Source organism: Myxine glutinosa, chromosome 2, assembly GCF_964187855.1.
Source record: "Myxine glutinosa chromosome 2, kmMyxGlut1.1, whole genome shotgun sequence".
In the NCBI taxonomy this organism is placed as follows: Eukaryota; Metazoa; Chordata; class Myxini; order Myxiniformes; family Myxinidae; genus Myxine; species Myxine glutinosa.
Genome location: NC_136262.1, coordinates 118,605,657 through 118,626,606, shown reverse-complemented (window position 1 = coordinate 118,626,606; position 20,950 = coordinate 118,605,657). Strand labels below are relative to the sequence as shown.

Genomic DNA, 20,950 nt, shown 5'->3' with positions numbered 1-20,950 from the left:
CTAGATCTCTCACACCCTGACCACATCCTTCTAGATCACTCCCACCCTGACCACACTCTTGCAGCCCACACTCTTCTAGTCCACTCACATCCTGACCACACCTATCTATTTCACTCACACCCTGACCACACCCTTCTAGTTCACTCACACTCTGACCACACCCTTCTATTCACACACACCCTGACCACACTCTCACACCCTGATCACGTTCTCACACCCTGACCACACCTTTCTCGATCTCTCACACCCTGACCACACTCTTGCAGACCACACTTCTAGTCCACTCACATCCTGACCACACCCTTCCAATTCACTCACATCCTGACCACACTCTTCCAATTCACTCACACCCTGACCACATTCTCACACCCTGATCACGCTCTTCTTGTCCACACTCTTCTCGCCCACTCACACCTTGTCCACACTCTTCTCGTCCACTCACACCATGATCACCCTCCTTTTTCTTTTTCACTCTCCCTGTTTTTTTCTCCCTCGCTCGTGCATCACGTGCTCGCTCATGACGTCACCTTGCGCTCCGCGCTGTGTCATCTCTCCCCGTTCTTCCCGCGCCTTTATCGATCCCTGATCTCGTCCCTTCGATCGAACCCTCCCTCCCTCATTCCCCACCTCATTCCCATCGTAAACATACTCCGTCGGTTCTTTCTCCCCGGTCCCTTCCCGGTCATTCCTCCCGTCCTCCCCAACCCAGTGATTACTCGCTCTGCTGTCATTCTCCCACCCAACCGGTCGTTCCACCTCCTCCATCCCTCGTTCCCTCTCAGACCGCAGGTTGCGCGTCCCATCGCGTGTCCCTGCCGGCTCCTTGTTTACAGGTGAGGAGATCGCGTGCTGGCTCCGTGATACCGGGGATTCGTACCTGGTGCTCCTCGTCCCGGGATTCTGCACCTGGATCTTGTAACCGCGACACCGACTCGCCATTCTCGCCTCTGCTTCGGCAGGTGTTGTTTCTATTCGATGTGAATGAACGATCCTTCATTGTGATTCTAATAATAATATAATGGAGGTATTTTGGGCACGAGCGTCGGTTGCCGTCACGTGATCGGAACATGGGATTTGCGGCAATGGTTTTGAAGGTACCAGAAATGAATTGAGGTGTCGCACCACAGGGGGGCACTGCAGGTATCATGGGGGTATGGTAGAATACCACATGGGGGGCATAGCATGCTACCACAAGGCCGAGGGGGGCATGTGTAGCAGGTACCACCAGGGTCATGGTATGGACCACTGGGGGGCATAGTAGAATACCACAGGGGGGCTATGGCATGCTACCACAGGGGGGGCATGGCATGCTACCACAAAGCCTAGGGGGGCATGGCATGCTACCACAGGGGGGCTATGGCATGCTACCACAGGGGGGCTATGGCATGCTACCACAGGGGGGGGGCATGGCATGCTACCACAGGGGGGGCATGGCATGCTACCACAAGGCCGAGGGGGGCACGTGTAGCAGGTACCACCAGGGTCATGGTATGGACCACTGGGGGGCATGGTAAAATACCACAGGGGGGAATACCACAGGGGGTACATAGCATGCTACCACAGGGCCTATGGGGCCACGGTACAAAAATACCACTAGGTGGCATGGTAGGGACCACCGGGCGGGGGAGGGGGGTATGGCAAAATACCACAGCGGGCATATTAGAATACCACAGGGGGGCTATGGCATGCTACCACAGGGGGGGCATGGCATGCTACCACAAAGCCTAGGGTGGCATGGTACAGCAGGTACCACCAGGGGGGGGGGGCATGGTACAGCAGGTACTACCAGGAGGGGGGCATGGTAGGGACCACTGGGATCATGGTAGGGACCACTGGGGGGCATGGTACAGCAGGTACCACCAGGGGGGGGGGCATAGCATGCTTCCACAGGGCCTAGGGGGGCATGGTACGTGCTAGCACAGATGGGGTATGGTATGGTACCACATGGAACGACTGTACATAACACGTGCATGCAGTATCATAATGAATTGTATTTCGACATGGTATTACTGTGGAAGCCATTACCATAGATCCTGGGTAGATTTGTTTGTGTTCCAATCTAAACCCCTGGATCATGATTGCAGGGAATCCGGGTTCAAATCCCACATGCAGGGGTTGTTTGTCCATGGTATATTTAACTATTATAATGTCTTTGTATAATTCAGGTGAAAGTACAACGATGTCCACCAACGTTGTTGTCCTCCATGTGATCCATGTACAAGCTCCATACGATGTTCGAGGCTCGTACATGAACGTAAAATACAAGCTTGATTAAGTTATTGTGGAATACGGACAGTCGGACATCCCTCATCATTGTGAGTTCACTACCCCATGGCAGGTGCCAAATGTGCTACCTAGGCAATGACGCACTTCGCTGGTTTGCCATTACCATCCCAGCATGGTTGGGAATCAAACCTGTAAACATCAGATTCTTGAGCAGTTGAGTGGATTCCTGTATGGTCCAAAAAGGAACTCGCATGGAGGCGCAGGAGCGGAGATCGTCATAATGTTTAATATATAAAGCTCTTTCCAACCACTCACTCACTGATATAAATGTTTAGTACCTAGTAGGTCGGGTAGAAACCTGACATTTTGCATACCGATGTAACTCGAAGACAATATCCGAGGAAAAATCACAAAACCATCGGAAAGTTTCCATAAACGAAAATATCCGCAAATATAAATCAACCAGTGCAGCCTCGGTTTTCTCGCCTGGTCATGTGACCCAAGACAATGGAACTCGCACTCAAACTGGTTGCTGGGCAACACACATGCAATTTTATAACACTTGGCATACACACATTAAAATTACTGTACCTGTAAACTTTTAAATAAAGAGCTCATGCTAATCAATCATTCTTGATTTACTTGAATTATTTAGCTGCTTACAGAATGCAAGCACAATCCACTTCATCAAATATATAAAATTATTTTCCAATGGTGGCCAGAGTGGAAAGATAGGAGGGACGGATAGTTACGGCATGGGTGGTGATACAGAGGCAAATGGTGTGGGCCACAATTTTCCTGTATTTGGCTCCACTCATTGCTCCCTCTATCCTTACAAGTCTCCCAGTCTCTGCCACTGAAAAGCATCCCCATAGCATGATGCTGCCACCGCCATGCTTCACGGTAGGGATGGTGTTAGATGGGTGATGAGCTGTGCTCGGTTTCCGACAGATGTAGCATTTTGCATTCAGAACAAAGAGTTCAATTTTCGTCTCATCAGATCACAGAATATTTTGTCTCATGCTCTGAGTCATTCATCTACCTTTTTGCAAACTCCAGGAGTACTGTCATGTGCTGTTTTCTCAGGAGTGGCTTCCATCTTGCCACTCTCTCATAAAGCCTAGATTTGTGAAATGCTGCAGAGACTGTTGACCTTCCGGCAGGTTCTCCCATCTCAGCTAAGGAACTCTGTAGTTTTGTCAGAGTGGTCGTTGGGTTCTTGGTCACCTCCCTGACCAAGGTCATTCTTGCCCGGTTGCTCAATTTGGTCGGACGGCCAACTCTAGGAAGAGTCTGGATCGCTCCATATTCTTTCCATTTCCTAATGATGGAGCTCACGGTGCTCTTGGGAACTTTCAACACTCTAGAAATAATTATTTTATACCCTTCCCCAGATCTTTGCCCCCTCACAATTCTATCTCGGAATTCTACCGACAGTTCCTTGGATTTCTTGGTAGAGTTTCTGCTCGAACATGCTCTGTCAACTGTGGGACCTTGTATAGAAAGGTGTGTTTCTTTCTAAATTTTGTCCAATCAATTGAATTGGCTACAGGTGGACTCCGATCAAGTTGTAGAGACATCTCAAGGATGAGCAAAGGAAATTGGATACACCTGAGCTCAATTTTAATTCTTTTTTTTTTTTTTTTTTTTTTTTTTTTTTAATACCGGAGGCTCCAGGCATGGACTGTATGGGCCTCATCGAGGCCAGGCCTTAGATAAAAGAGAAGAAAAGTGTATGATGAAAAGTGTATGATTGCGAGAAAGAGAGATTGAAGCTAGGCCGGTCGCTATAGTTTAAGTGAGACAGAAAGTAAGACAAGCAATCCTGACACGGAGAGTGTAAAATGGTTCCAGGCTCCGAAGTCAGGACGGTAGTACTACCCTGGGCGGTTGCTGGCTACAACCTACTACCTAAAAAGTCATAGCAAAGGTGTTGAATACTTATTGACTCAAGACATCACTACTACCTACTACCACTCACTCACTCACCGCAGGCAGGTTGGTGGTCTTTCCGTCTTCTACCAAGTCCTCTCTGGCCCTCCCCCCCCCCCCCCCAGCTCTCTCTGGGCTCTGTCCTGCAAATATTCCTACAGGTCGCACAAGATCTGCCTGCAACCCTCTTATGGTTAAACTACCAAAATCAAGACTCTCTGCTCACCTTCACTCCTTCATTCCTCTTTTCTCCCGCCTCTGGAACAAACTCCCTCACTCTCTTCAATCCCACTCCACCCTCCAGGTCTTTAAAACTGCTGTTCACCACCATCTCTTATCTTCCCCCATCCAAAACCTTGATCTTTTCTACCCCCGCTAATTTCACCCCAATTCCACTTTTTTGAAATACCAACTGCTGTCCTGGAAGTACTTGGTGTCTTTGTGGTGCCCGCTCCCTCCCACACATCTCCTGATGTCCCTGCTCTTAAATGTTGTGTTTGTGTGCTTCCCCTTCTCTCCCCATCTTGTCTTCTGCTCCCTCTTTTTATATATTTTGTTTGTCTGGTTGATTTGTTTGTGAAGTAAATGTTAGCTCTTTCACGAGCCTCGATTCAGTATACAACAAAAACAAACAAACAAAAAAAACATTTCAGATTTACATTTTTTCTTATTTTGTAAACATTTCAAAAAAAAAAAATTCCACTTTGACATTTTGAGGTATTTATTATGTGTAGATTAGTAACAAATAAATCTCAATTTAATCCATTTTAATCGAGGCTGAAACAAAAAATGTCACAAAAAGTCAAGGGGTGTGAATACTTTCTGAAGGTACTGTAAGGTTTTTGTTTGTCATTTACCTTTTATTTTCACGACAAACTTGATGTTGTTATCTTGATGTAATTAGTAATTACAATATCCATCGCGGTTGTTGTTTTATCCCGCAGGTTCCAAGGAAAACCGTGTTGAAGCGCAAACAAGATGGCGGGAGCATCGGTTAAGGTGGTCGTCCGTGTTCGTCCATTTAATGCGCGTGAACTCTCACGCGGAGCGAGCTGCATCATCGGTATGAGTGGCAACACGACGAGTGAGTGGACGGACCACCGAGTACAGGTTGTGGTGTAGCAATAATGGGACATGTTAAGGAGTGAGTGGAGTAAGTTTGAATGTGAAAGTGATTGAATGCAAATGAGCATTTGAAGGAATGAACGAGTGGACAGAGCTCGGATAGCACACCATCGTTGGGCCAACGTAAGTCTGTAAGGGCACCGCCGGCGCGAGGTCGGATGGCTTTTACACCGTATTGCCAACGTTGGCCCAACGTCATTGTGCTATTGTTGACTGACAAAGTGGATTAACCGTTCGTTGTAGTGATTGTCAAATCATTATGAACTGATCGTAGGCAACAGGTTTCTGAATGGCTTGGATTGAACAGGAAAATTATGCTCGATTGGAATGTTTAGCTTGAACAAGTTTCATGGGTTTGTTGGCCCAGGTACGATAACAGAAAGGTTAGACAGGTAAAGGCATACCAAGGCCTCCTGATATCCTCGTTGATTTAGCATATTGCTCGAAATGGGATATGCAGCATGGTATGTACCAGCTCCTCCATGAGGCACCAATACCGATGATGAAATAATCAAGTAAACAAGAAGACGTCATGCTGAGCACGATACTTGCAAAATCCATCCACCCTCTCCCCAAAAAGGTTTCCATTTATCCAGCAAATTGTCCATTTCATCCAGATTAAAATTGACGATCTTGATCAAAGCTCCGGTCAATAGGATGAAAAGTTATGATTTTTCAGATGAAAATGGATCATTTTAGAAGTTTGACCTAGAGTTTACCTTTGACCTTTTGACCTCAAAAATAGTTGGTTTCCCAATTCAGTGACTCAATATGCAAATGCTGTTAAATTTTCAAATCAATCGGTTGAAAAGTTATGATTTTTCAGATGAAAATGGATCGTTTTAGAAGTTTGACCTAGAGTTTACCTTTGACCTTTTGACCTCAAAAATAGTTGGTTTCCCAATTCAGTGACTCAATATGCAAATGCTGTTAAATTTTCAAGGCACTCGGATTAAAATTGGCGATTTTAGAAATTTGCTCTTTGACCTCAAAATCAATAGGCTTCTCAATTGTGACGACTTTTACAAGTTGGTGAAGTTTCATGACGATCGGTTTAGAATTGTGACCTGCAGGCGAGTGACAAACAGACAGCCAGACAAACAGATGAAAAATCACTCATAGAGTGACACTTGGCAAAACAGAACAAAGTAGAATGGCACTCAGTACAGCATCCTGTTGACCTCAAAAATAATTAGTGGTTGAATTCAGTGACCTGATATGCAAATCATCTTCAAAGTTTAAGTTAATCGGTTTAAAATTGACAATTTTAGAAATCTGGCCCATGTTGACCTTTTGGCCTATGTTGACCTCAAAAATAGTTGGTGGTTGGTTTCAGTAAGGTGATATGAAAATCCTTTTCAAATTTCAAGTCAATCGGATGAAAATTGAGGATTTTAGAGATTTGAAAAAAGTGGTTGACCTTTGGCCTATGTTGATCTCAAAAATAGTTGGTGGTTGAATTAAGTTTGCTGATATGTAAATCCCATTCAAATTTCAAGTGAATCGGATGAAAATTAAGGATTTTAGAAATTTGAAATTGTTGTTGACCTTTGGCCTATGTTGACCCTTTGACCTATGCTGATCTCAAAAATAGTTGGTGGTTGAATTGAGTTAGCTGATATGTAAATCCTATTCAAATTTCAAGTGAATCGGATGAAAATTAAGGATTTTAGAAATTTGAAATTGTTGTTGACCTTTGGCCTATGTTGACCCTTTGGCCTATGCTGATCTCAAAAATAGTTGGTGGTTGAATTGGGTTAGCTGATATGTAAATCCTATTCAAATTTCAAGTGAATCGGATGAAAATTAAGGATTTTAGAAATATGAAATTGTTGTTGACCTTTGGCCTATGTTGACCTTTTGGCCTATGCTGATCTCAAAAACAGTTGGTAGTTGAATTCAGTTAGCCCATATGTAAATCCTATTCAAATTTCAAGTCAATCGGATGAAAATTGAGGATTTCAGAAATTCAAAAAAAGTGGTTGACCTTTGGCCTATGTTGACCTTTTTCACCTTTTGACCTCAAAAATATATAGGATTTTGTCAGACCACGAACTCTACCATCTGGTGAAGTTTAGTGACGATCGGTTTAAAGTTGTGACCTGTAGGCAAGTATAAGTGAGCGAACAGACAAACATACAAACACACACACAACACACAAACAGGAGTGATCAACATACTTGCAACAACAAAAAAAAAACTTGCCAAGTAACAAACAGACAGAATAATAATCGCAACCGACCAATATACTTGAAAAATCTTCCTATATTCATGGCGATTTATACCAGTTATTCTTATATTTCTGGAAAATGCTTAAACATGAACACAGTACAGTATATGGGATTTGAACCTGGGATCACAGTATCCTTGAGGCATATGTTCATAGGAAGACCAAGCTGGAACCAAAACATGACACGTGACTTTCCTTTTCCTTTGCAGCAATTTTAAACCCCAAGCAGCCCAAGGAAGCTCCAAAGACATTTAGCTTTGACTTCTCCTACTGGTCACACACTACGGTACGAATCAAAATGAATGATCGCAAACTGGACTTACTACCATCCACCTTTCTCGTCTCACGCCATTCCACACCCACCCCCACACTTTGGTCTCACCCCATGACCCCCTCCACTCCACTTTAGCCTCATATGCCCCCACCCCACCCTCGCTTTAATGTCGCTGACCCTTCCCTTCTGTGGCACCCTCCCACTTCTTTCACTGGCCATCACTTCACCCCTCCCCCACCTCTCCTTCAAACATCTCTGCTGTCACAACTCTTCTCTCCACCCAGTCTCATCGCCCTCACTTTTATCATGATCTTCATTCTTCCTGATATCCCTTCCCTTCATCCCATCACCTCCTCCCTCAATCTCATCACCCTCCCTTTTATCATGATCTTCATTCTTCCTGATATCCTTTCCCTCCATCCCATCCCCGCCTCCCTCAATCTCATCACCCTCCCTTTTATCATGATCATCATTCTTCCTGATATCCGCCCCCTCCCCTCCATCCCATCCCCTCCTCCCTCAGTCTCATCACCCTCCCTTTTATCATGATCATCATTCTTCCTGATATCCGCCCCCCCTCCATCCCATCCCATCCCCTCCTCCCTCAGTCTCATCACCTTCCTTTTATCATTATCATCATTCCTCCTGATATCTCCCCCCCCCCTCCTCCATCCCATCGCCTCCTCCCTCAGTCTCATCACCCTCCCTTTTATCATGATCTTCATTCCTCCTGATATCTCCCCCCCCTCCTCCATCCCATCGCCTCCTCCCTCAGTCTCATCACCCTCCCTTTTATCATGATCTTCATTCTTCCTGATATCCACTCCCTCCCCTCCATCCCATCCCCTCCTCCCTCAGTCTCATCACCCTCCCTTTTATCATGATCTTCATTCTTCCTGATATCCCTTCCCTCCATCCCATCCCCTCCTCCTTCAATCTCATCACCCTCCCTTTTATCATGATCATCATTCTTCCTGGTATCCGCCCCCCCCACCCCCATCCATCCCATCCCATCCCCTCCTCCCTCAGTCTCATCACCTCCCTTTTATCATTATCATCATTCCTCCTGATATCCCCCTCCCCCTCCTCCATCCCATTCCCTCCTCCCTCAGTCTCATCACCCTCCCTTTTATCATGATCTTCATTCTTCCTGATATCCCTTCCCTCCATCCCATCCCCTCCTCCTTCAATCTCATCACCCTCCCTTTTATCATGATCATCATTCTTCCTGGTATCCGCCCCCTCCCCTCCATCCCATTTCCTCCTCCCTCAGTCTCATCACCCTCCCTTTTATCATGATCTTCATTCTTCCTGATATCCGCCCCCTCTCAATCCCATCCCATCCCCTCCTCCCTCAGTGTCATCACCTCCCTTTTATCATGATCTTCATTCTTCCTGATATCCCTCCCCTCCATCCCATCTCCTCCTCCCTCAGTCTCATCACCCTCCCTTTTATCATGATCTTCATTCTTCCTGATATCCGCGCCCCCCCCCCCCCCACTTCCATCCCATCCCATCCCCTCCTCCCTCAGTCTCATCACCTCCCTTTTATCATTATCATCATTCCTCCTGATATCCCCCCCCCCCTCCTCCATCCCATTGCCTCCTCCCTCAGTCTCATCACCCTCCCTTTTATCATGATCTTCATTCTTCCTGATATCCGCCCCCTCTCCTCCATCCCAATTCCTCCTCCCTCAGTCTCATCACCCTCCCTTTTATCATGATCTTCATTCTTCCTGATATCCGCCCCCTCTCCTCCATCCCAATTCCTCCTCCCTCAGTCTCATCACCCTCCCTTTTATCATGATCTTCATTCTTCCTGATATCCGCCCCCCCCTCAATCCCATCCCATCCCCTCCTCCCTCAGTCTCATCACCCTCCCTTTTATCATGATCATCATTCTTCCTGATATCCACCCCCCTCCCCCTCCATCCCACGCCCTCCTCCTTCAGTCTCATCATCCTCCCTTTTATCATGATCTTCATTCTTCCTGATATCCACCCTCCCCCTCCGTCCCATCCCCTCCTCCCTCAGTCTCATCACCTCCCTTTTATCATTATCATCATTCCTCCTGATATCCTCCCCCCCCTCCTCCATCCCATCGCCTCTTCCCTCAGTCTCATCACCTCCCTTTTATCATTATCATCATTCCTCCTGATATACTCCCCCCCTCCTCCATCCCATCGCCTCTTCCCTCAGTCTCATCACCTCCCTTTTATTATTATCATCATTCTTCCTGATATCCCCCTCCTCCATCCCATCCCAGCCTCCCTCAGTCTCATCACCCTCCCTTTTATCATGATCTTCATTCTTCCTGATATCCGCTCCCCCTCCTCCATCCCATCCCCTCCTCCCTCAGTCTCATCATCCTCCCTTTTATCATGACCTTCATTCTTCCTGATATCCCCCTCCATCCCATCCCCTCCTCCCTCAATCTCATCACCCTCCCTCCTCAATCTCATCACCCTCCCTTTTATCATGATCATCATTCTTCCTGATATCCGCCCCCTTCCCTCCATCCCACGCCCTCCTCCCTCAGTCTCATCATCCTCCCTTTTATCATGATCTTCATTCTTCCTGATATCCGCCCTCCCCCTCCGTCCCATCCCCTCCTCCCGAAGTCTCATCACCCTCTCTTTTATCATGATCTTCATTCTTCCTGATATCCCCCTCCTCCATCCCATCCCCTCCTCCCTCACTCATCATCCTCCCTTTCATCATGATCTTCATTCTTCCTGATATCCCCCCCCACCTCCATCCCATCCCCTCCTCCCTCAATCTCATCACCCTCCCCCCTCAATCTCATCACCCTCCCTTTTATCATGATCATCATTCTTCCTGATATCTGCCCCCCTTCCCTCCATCCCATGCCCACCTCCCTCAATCTCATCACCCTCCCTTTTATCATGATCATCATTCTTCCTGATATCCGCCCCCCCCCCCCTCTGTCCCATCCCCTCCTCCCTAAGTCTCATCACCCTCCCTTTTATCATGATCTTCATTCTTCCTGATATCCCTTCTCTCCATCCCATCCCCTCTTCCTTCAATCTCATCACCCTCCCATTTATCATGATCATCATTCTTCCTGGCATCCGCCCCCTCCCCTCCATCCCATCTCCTCCTCCCTCAGTCTCATCACCCTCCCGTTTATCATGATCTTCATTCTTCCTGATATCCGCCCCCTCTCCTCCATCCCAATTCCTCCTCCCTCAGTCTCATCACCTCCCTGTGACCTCATCTGTTTCACTTTTCCACTGTTTTCTCGAATTCCTATCCTTCCCTCCATTTTTATCTCCATCTTACATGTTCCATGTGGCTCCATCTTTCATTCCACATATTTCTGCAACTCTCACCTTTGTTCTGTTTCTATCATTTTCTGATGTCACCACCGAATGACATTTTATTTCATTCCTTTTGAATTTTATTTCTATCAGTTTCCAGTTTCCTTTTCTATGAGAATGAGTGAAACAAATGATCATTATTTAAACGTTTGTGTTTTATATTTCCAACTCCAACCCTTGCTCTCCCCCATGTCGGTTCTAATTTGACGTTTCTGATTTTATATTTCTGAATTTTATGATTCTGTTTCAGAATTTGACGTTTCTTGGGGTGAGGGGTGAGGGGTGACCCCTCACCCCAAGATTATGACGAGTCTTCAACACTTACAGAAGAAGTTGGGGTTGGCGGGATAGCTCAGAGATGGCACACTCGCCTTTGAGTGGTTCGGTGTGGGTTTGAATCCTGACCCGACTATAAACTGTCACCATGGTGTTTGACAGGCGGGTGTTGTTACATCAACGGGTACACCGTCCATTGGATGTACGTTAACTCTGGGACGTTAAATCCGGGGATGTTAAACATCCGGTGTGTGTTGATGAAGAGTCGGATGAATCCAAGTCTTCGTTGGAATCTTGGCCAACTGCAAACCTCCAGCGGGCATCACGTTAGCAGCACTTCCCGTCCCCTTGAAATGATGCAACCAACAGTTGTAACGGAACTTCTGTTCCGAAGTTTTCAAAACGTATTGACCCACCCGTCCCTACCAGGCAGAAGATGCCAGGTTTGCGTCGCAACGCTGTGTGTACAAAGACATCGGTGAGGAGATGCTCGAGCACGCTCTGCACGGCTACAACGTATGCATCTTTGCGTACGGTCAGACCGGTTCTGGGAAGTCCTACACCATGATGGGCCGGCAGGAGCAGGGTCAGGAGGGCATCATCCCACAGGTATTGTTGTTGAGCCTCGCAAAGTGTGAAATTGTTCGACGGGACATTTTGTTTTTTTTGTCCGTAGGATCAGAGATATCTAAAATGTCCCTTCTATGCTCCCTCACCTCACTCCCTCCCTTCCCCTTCCCCAGCTTTGTGAAGAGCTATTTCGTCGTATCAGTAACAACTCAGATTCTGATCGATCCTTCTCAGTTGAGGTGGGTTGAGTTTGTATGTACCTGTGTGTACTTATGTACGTGCATGTTTATATACGTCGATTTGCCATAAAAAGAACATTGCTAATTCAAGTCTGAGTGGAGGATATTCAGAATTATTGTGGTTCTTATTCAGTTACGTTTGACAAGGTACCTCCGGTCTCGGCCTTAGGGGACCCCGTTGAGGCTAACGGTTACCTGAGAGCCAAAGCGCTGTACACTGGAACCTCCTTTATTTAGAGGGGACTTTATTTAGACACAGCTGTTTTATTGATCGATTGTCCAAAAGCCTGGTATTCGCTTAGCGGTTAGGGTGCCGGCTTGGGATCCTAGGATCCTGAGTTCGAATCCCGGTCGATCTCTGAATTAACACCAGGGGGGTTGACTCAGCCTGTCATCCTTCCGAGATCGGCAAATTGAGTACCAGTTCACTGGTAATTCCCTGTGTGTCGCAAGAGGTGACTAACGGGGTTGGCGGCCGGAAGGGCATCCGGCCATAAAACATTGCTTCAAAAAAGGGGACCACGGTGCCTGAAAAAGGCCAACCCCTGCTCTGCGGGGGGGAAATGGCCTCTAAAGGTGGTCTCTCTCTGTTTAGTTCATTAATTTGGGGGATTTTAAGATCTGATGTTCTTTGTAACAGCAGGCCATTGTGTGCTGGTACCATTACGAAATCCCAAATTCCTGCCTCCAAATCCCAAATTCCTGCCTCCAAATCCCAAATTCCTGCCATCAAATCCCAAATTCCTGCCTCCAAATCCCAAATTCCTGCCTCCAAATCCCAAATTCCTTCCTCCAAATCCCAAATTCCTGCCATCAAATCCCAAATTCCTGCCTCCAAATCCCAAATTCCTGCCTCCAAATCCCAAATTCCTTCCTCCAAATCCCAAATTCCTGCCTCTACTGTCTGCGTTCCCGATTGATACCATTGAAGTTTGTTTGTAAAATCATAATTTTTAGGAGCACTTGGACAAATATCGACCTTCTACCTTCCAAGCCATTATGGTCACTCCACATCACCTGAGTGTCCCTTCATTCGAGCGGTTGGCCATCGTTCTTCATTTACTTCAATCCACAGGCTGCGAGACCACTTCAGGTGGAGCCACTTCCGTCTTCTGCGATAAATTTTCCCTTTTTTGTTGTTTATTAATTTCCTTTACTCTGTGTGTTTGCTTGTAGGTGAGCTACAAGGAGATATACTGTGAGCGTGTTCGTGACCTCTTGAACCCCAAGAATAAAGGTCACCTCAGGGTGCGAGAGCATCCACTCCTGGGTCCGTATGTGGAAGACCTATCCAAACTGGCCGTCACCTCTTACAAAGACATTGCTGAACTTATGGACTCTGGGAACAAGTCCAGGTGTCTCACCGTCTGCATTTCCATTGTCTCTCTATCCACCTATGTGTCTGACCGCATACCTACCTAATGGGGTTACCTACCTAATGGGGTTTCTTGGATGTTCTTGTTGTCTATCTGCCTGAGGGATTGCTTTTGTAGTTGTGAATTGATTTGGCTGTTATGCCGTCTAACTATCTACCGTCGATTGCAAATTTGTCCGGCGATGTGTCTCTTAGATGTCTTCGAAACGTTGTCGTCTCAGTGTTTTGCACTTTGTGATTGTTTTTCATGAACGACACATAATAAGATTCCATCTATTTATCACACACACATGCGGAAACGTGGATAGTGTCCGTGTGTTTGTTTTATTTGTAATATTTTCCACGATTAATCTTCTTTTTTTTTAATTGGGTGTTTAAAAAAAGTAATGAAACTGCTTGTACTTTATGGTATCTTGGACAAACATTACCCTACTGCAGTCTTTAATTAGAACGGCACGCGGTAGAGCGCATACCTCTGCCAGACCGAACGGTTTACATTTTTATATCCCCCTGATTGGCCGGATCCGGATCCATATCTTCACCAAAATCGAATCAATTCAACCTTGTCACACTCCCAACTTGTCCACCAGGTTATGTCAGAATCCGTCCACAACTTTTTGAGATACTGTGCCATACATCATTTTTGGCCCTATCTCTCAATGGTGAATAATCACTTGTGAAATTGCAATTTTTTTTCGATTCGGATTCATATCTTAACCAAAATCGAATAATTTCTTCCTTGTCACGCACCTGACATGTCCACCAAACTTCATCCGAATCCGTCCACAACTTTTTGAGATATTGTACTCACAGCTGTACAGTCAGACACATACAGACAAACAGGGGTGAAAACAACCTCTGTTAACCTTCAATGGCGGAGGTAATGTGTTAAGGAAATGTGAATCCTTCCTTTAAATGATTTCGATGTAGATCCAAACATTTACACAATGTTTGAATATATAGTATAACATATGTGTACCCACTTTAGGTACGTGTAGTTAACCTTTCACTCGCGTCATGAGTAGGAGTCACGTTGTTTAGCCGATAACCATCTGTACTCGTACGCTCTCATCACACAGTTTCTGTTTGAGTCCACTTAGTTTTGTGTGTGCAAGTGCATCCTGTGTTTTATGAGCTTAAATCTCAGCAGCTCCAAGCTACCCAGCACCGAGTCATCCCAGTTCCAGAACCTTCCCTGCTCCCGTTTCCAATACTACATCGTAATCAACGAGCAAAAGGCTTATTTCCAATACGGCCTCAGCTGTACAAGTCATGTTCTACAAACAACAACAACATGCATTTAAGGCCATTTTCCCTGCTAGGCCTTGCGGGCCCCATGACAATCTTCTCCATTTTGCCCTATTTTGCCCTATTTATGTTCTACGTTGGTAGTTATGGGTGGCAGGCCTTGTGGTGTCTTTGCAATTGATGGTTCAGGAGGACGGGTGTAATGTGTCCGGTGTGTGTTGTCGCAGAACTGTGGCAGCGACAAACATGAATGAAACGAGCAGTCGCTCCCACGCGGTGTTCACCATTGTACTAACGCAACGCCGCCATGATCCCAAGACCGACATGACCACCGAGAAGGTAAACACGTAAACTAAACCACCTTTTTAGCTTGTATAGGAGGCCATTTACATATCCGCAGCCTCTCCGCCATGTAAAAATCCCAGAGGCTGCGGATATGCTTGTCATTTGTTAGAAGCAGGCCTTATGGATCGGCGTTATTATGGGAGATGCCAACAATGTTGAGAGTTGTGGATTCCACAGATTCCAAGAGGGCACCATCCCACAGGGCAGACAAACACTCCATTTAGCTACATCCAAAGGCCTTTTAGGCTGTAAGTAGCTCTGACTTATCAGGGAAGTTCCATGATGCAATTCGACTTTAAATGTAATCAGTTTGGAGATGAAGCGAAGGGATATCTCCACCTGAGCTCTACCCTACTGTTGGCGCAAACTGTCCTTCAGAGCCGAGAGATGTATAATCTCACTTTGTGATACATTTTCTCCTGGTAATTGTGGTGATAACAAGAAACTCAATTGAAACAGCAGATTGCAGTGAAATTCCTGTGCCATATATTTCATTTGCAGAACTCGTATGAACCGATTTTAACACAACTTTGGATTAACTAACTGTGTTGGGAAAACAGAAGAAAGGTCAAATGGTAACTAAATGTTTACTTTACAAAGTAAAGTCCGGTCTCGCTGTCATAAAGTTACAAAGCTGGGAGCTGTTCATGGGGACCGAGGCCAAAAGTAAAAATCGACTAATTTTCAGAAGTTTGGCACATTTGACGACAAGAACTCCGTTTGAACAGGAACAGTTTTGAACAGGAACAGAACAAAAAAAAAAGTTTTTTTTTCTTTCTGTCTTTCATGTGGGACATGCGGTCCAGGTATGGGTCTTGCATCCTTGTACAGGACATTTTGAGTGATTGATAAATGTTCCTCGGCTTTGCTTTGACTCCTTCGTGCTCTAGCAAGTGTTTGTGCAAACTTCATGTAGTAGCTGCTTATTGGTTTGTACATAAGCAGTATGGTATCCCACTTTACCACGGTTTGGTCAATCATGGCATGTGGTATCCCACTTTACCATGGTTTGGTCAATCATGGCACTCTAAAAGGCAAATGTTAATTAATCGAATCCGATAAAACCAAAGACACAATCCTGGTAATGATGTCTGGTAAATTTGCAAGCTGTATGACTTTTTTTATATATATATATAGATGTCGAGGATCATATGAGCGCACACAGAAGATGTATAACAAAGGGAGCAGGGATAAGATGGGTGAGAGAGGGAAGCACTACAACAGTAGAGAACAGTGAAATCGGGAGATCTGTGGAAGGGAGAGGTCTGGGGCAGGTTACATGGGGGTAAACAAGATGGACACTACAAGGACTTTCAGGAATGAAGTTGGAGATTGAAAAAGGTAGATTTGGGCTGTATTAACGGGGATAGAAAAGATCAAGTTTTTGGATGGGGGAAGATAAGAGATGGTGGTGAACAGCTGTTTTAAAGACCTGGAGGGAGGAGTGGGATTGAAGAGTGAGGGAGTTTGTTCCAGAGGCGGGAGAAAAGAGGAATGAAACAGTGAAGGTGAGCAGAGAGCCTAGATTTTGGCAGTTTAACCATAAGAGATTTGCTGGCAGATCTTGTGCGACCTGTCGGAGTATTTGGGGGACAGAGCACAGAAAGAGCTGGGGGAGCAAGGCCGGAGAGGAGTCGGTAGAAGACAGAAAGGCCACCAACCTGCCTGTGGTGAGAAAGTGAAAGGCCCTCGGAGTTAACTTCAAGTACGTATGTGGTGAGGAGCTCAGAGGTGCCAAGGAAGAGGGGCAGGGGTGAGGAGAGGAAAAGAAAGAGCATGAAGGAGATGTTGGGGAGTGTACTGATTGAGGGAGTGAGATATATCTGTTAGGTTGGAACGGAGCCCACATACATAAATACACACATACATATATTTTTTATGAGATATCGCCCACCACAAAGCCTTTACAGCCACTTGAGGTGGGGGCTACGCAAAGGAAAGTATTGATATTAAACAGAAAGGAGGAATCTATTGACATTCCTCTTGAATTGAGGTCGGTTGAGATAGAGGGAAAGCAGGATGCAGGTAAACTATTCCGGAGTGATGCCGTGCAGGGGAAAAAGCCGAAAAGAATACTTCATAGTCTTACTCCTTGGGACAGATGCAGTGTATGGATGGGAAGAAACTGCCAAATGTGTCGAGCTACAGTGACTGAAAGTATGCTCAGGTGGAACATCCTGTGATAGACCCTCAGAGCACATTCCGTGGTAATGTCAGTAGAAAATGCTCAAAGAGGCAACAGAGCGGCGGACTGAGAGAGGTTCCAGGGATGATTCCAACTCCTGTCCGACCAAAATGGCAGCACGTCGCTGGATTCTGTCAAGAAGAGGTCGGTGACAGGCCGGAGCACCAGCCCAAATATGGCAACGATAATTTCATGACGAGACGTATCGTGGCCTTATATAGATGGAACATAGCAGCTTGAGAAAGGTATCGCCGAGCATCAAATAAGCAGCCAATGCGCTGGGAGGCTCTTTAGCGAAACCAGAGATGTACTTTTCCCACCTGAGGTTTGAGCTGATATCTAATCCAAGCAGATGGATAACAGGGAGTTCCTGCAAAGGTGAATAGTCCACAGACAGAGTCAGAAAACAAGGTGATCTTGAACTAGATACAGACAAGAAGTGGGTCTTGGATAGACAATAAAAAAAGCTTTTGACAGTGTCCCACATGCATGGATGATAAGATGCATGTAAATGTACAAGATGAATCCACAAATAATAACGCTAATTGAGAAAGCCATGGATCTATGGTGCAGTGGTTCCCAAACCCATGGTCTCGACCCAAATGAGTGTCGCGAAGGTGTTCCTGAGGGTCGCTGGACGGTCTCAAAAAAAGAAATATTACAGTGTTATAAGGGGATTGCTTCACTGGTGTTGTAGCAATGTGTGTACATAAACAAAGCCATGTCCACGCATTGACCACTTGTAAATATTTAATAACACTGGGAAAATACTCATTTGATTGACAAAATTACAACAGAGATACAGAGTATAGCCGACTTACACAGCACACGAACCACGTGTCGAACGAGCATTCTTCCCCGATTCATCTGTCTTCGCTCCATTTATAGTGATCGAGAACAAAGGAGACGATTTGGTTGGGTCCTCAAAGTGGGAGGGAGTAGGGAAGGGAAGATTGGGGGATGAGGAATTCTTGATAAGCCATTGTCTTCCCAGTTAGTCACTTGAATCAGGAGCGTCAGAAGATGCTTGTCTTTGTAAAACAAAGCTTTCACAGATCTTATCCCCAAGTTAGCATTTACACATATACATATCTCCCTTGTTTGCAGTTCTGTCTTTCCATCACAAAGGTGACTCCTGACGCCAACCAAGGTCTGTGCGTTATACTCTTAAATCCCTGAGCTTCATTGAAATGTACTAAATATATACGCGCATCCTTAATAATACAATTGATCCTTTTTATGCCTCCGCCGACAAAGTCGCTGAAGGCATTATGTTTTCGGGTTGTCCGTCCGTACGGGCTAAACCTCGTTTTTCTCAGGAACCATATGTCCGATTGAGAAGAAACTTTCAGGGTAGGAGTGACACCCATGCAGAATGTTTTTCTAATAAATGTGACGTAATATGTCACGTGGTATGGCAGCCATCTTCGATTAAAAGCAAATAATTAAACAATTATTTCTCAGACACCGCTGAATGGAAAAATTTGAAACTTGGCACATTGTCAAGTACTCCCAATGGGGAACAAAAGCATGATAATGATGACATCATAGGTGAAGTGGGATACCAGTCAAAAATGTTTTAATCGAATTCCTTCTCCTAAAAATTTGAAATGGCATGCACATGGTCTATGACACATTTGTATTGAAATATTAAATTTATCACATCATAGGTCACATGGTTTGGCAGCCATTTTGGATTGAAGGAAAATATAAAATAATTATATCTCTGAAACCGCTCACCCTATCGATGCAAAATTTTACAAATATCATCTAACAGCTCTGTTGCATATAGTTTGAAAATGTTGACGTCATAGGTCACATCGTTTGGCAGCCATCTTGGATAGAAAAACGAACCTTATCCGATCAACACGAAACTTCACAAACGTGATCCACTACCCATACATATGCAGAGTGATGGCATCTACCCACTGTGGGACTATGCGGAGGCATATTGGCGACAGTTGCATTGTTCTAGTTCTACAAGATTTTTTAAACTATAACACAGTATTGTTAAAGATTCATCAAAGAACTGACCCATTTCTATCACATCTAATATTAATGTTCTTCGCATGAACAATACATTGGATTTTGGTACCTTCGTGAAGATATGTATGAGGAGAGCCCAGGAAGGGCATTTGTCATTACAATGCATTTTATTAATTAAAAGGACGCGGGACAAATTTCGATTGGGATGCCAGCGATAACTCGCATACTCCTGAGGATAGACCTCTCATGAACATTTTAGAAGTTTTTATACTTCTACATTCTACCATTTTTTGTTTTGTCCTACTTCTGGGACAATTAAAAGGTCCTCAAATTACAAATTTGGACGTCCAAATTCCCGTTACCTAAGGCATACACCATCCACATGAGAAGATCTGGTCATCAATAGGCGTTTTCTTGTTCGTCAAATCCATCCGTTGTTGGCAGTTCAGTTTATTGTATTCAAGTGAGTCACTGTTGATTATACGGCCATATGAGGATGTCTGCAATGACTGGGAGATGTTGTGTCAGCCGAGGGCGTATCACACGCTACTCCATCAGATGTGTATTGCTTTAACATCAGTTAGCAGCACAAGTATCTCTGCAAACAAACTTCACCTCATATAAATGCACAAAAATTTCCAGTTCAAAATAAAGGCTATCACTATTATTTCCTTTATCCATTTCACCATTATCTGGGTGACACTGTCAGCATGATTAGATGTTCTACATCTGCAGCCTTTGGCAATTATGATTCCAGGATGCTTTGCTGCAAAGTGAATGCTGGAGGAACTATGTTTGAGAAAGACCGATCACTTATGTGGTCGAAAATCAAGTGTGGACCTTCTCTTTCTGGCATCTTGGTAGCACCTGCACCATCGTGCATAGGAGGAGGGCAAGATGATAAAATGACCCTGCTCCGCACGTAGCATTATTGCCACTCTTGCAGTGAGCCGTAGTAGATATTGACCAAGGCTGTCATCCAGTTGTAGTTGATCTGGCGTTTCACACAGCGTGAGTGGGCAGAGAGTGCAGATGAGATGTTGCTTGATCATCCAAATGATGCCAGGTGTGGGCTTGAGATAAAAGGTGCATTGATGGAGACGTTAGGACCATTGAGTCCAAGTGGTCCATAGCCCACGCCAGAAACAGCCAGCAGAGTCATGGAGGCCCAGTGTAGAAGCCACTGAGAAGATCTTTGTGTAATAAAGTCTCATTTTCATGTAAATTTGTTTTTCATTTTGTCCAATTAAAAACTCTTTGAAAATCATTATGTGTTGATAATTAATTCAATAAAACCATATGAATAAACACAATGTATCAAAATGATAGGTCATTAACACTGTATGTACAGTGTTTAGGATCGCCACCAAAAAAGTTTGGGAACCTCTGATCTATGGAATACCACACTAATCCGGCAGAACTCACAAGGAAAGATTGAAATACCTGGAGTAAAGATATGACGTGGGATCTTCCAAGGAGACAGCCTTTCTCCTCCTGTTTTTCCTGGCCCTGGACCCACTAGCAACCTCATTAATGAGCAAGGACATGGATACACACCAACATCCACTAAAAGAATGTCCAAAGAAACAAGAAAGGTG

The 20,950-nt window shown here is 45.2% G+C and overlaps 1 protein-coding gene across 6 annotated transcripts in view; it reads left to right on the top strand.

Annotated features, from left to right (window-relative positions):
- Window positions 1–777: 777 nt before the first annotated feature.
- The window catches only part of LOC137417460 (kinesin-like protein KIF1A), a 158,085-nt gene continuing 137,912 nt past the window's right edge, over window positions 778–20,950 (top strand). For 3 of the 6 annotated variants that reach the window (XR_013622347.1, XM_078771546.1, XM_078771542.1), the window contains exons 1-7: window positions 823–959; window positions 5,103–5,242; window positions 7,723–7,799; window positions 11,834–12,013; window positions 12,148–12,213; window positions 13,390–13,568; window positions 15,064–15,175. Coding sequence is in view for 5 of the 6 variants with exons in the window: in XM_078771546.1 (XP_078627672.1) it covers window positions 5,137–5,242; window positions 7,723–7,799; window positions 11,834–12,013; window positions 12,148–12,213; window positions 13,390–13,568; window positions 15,064–15,175 (720 nt within the window). In the remaining variant the exon portion in view is untranslated. Of the gene's footprint in view, window positions 978–5,102; window positions 5,243–7,722; window positions 7,800–11,833; window positions 12,014–12,147; window positions 12,214–13,389; window positions 13,569–15,063; window positions 15,176–20,950 lie in introns of all 6 variants that reach the window. The other 3 variants (XM_078771545.1, XM_078771543.1, XM_078771544.1) reach the window with 3 other exon arrangements.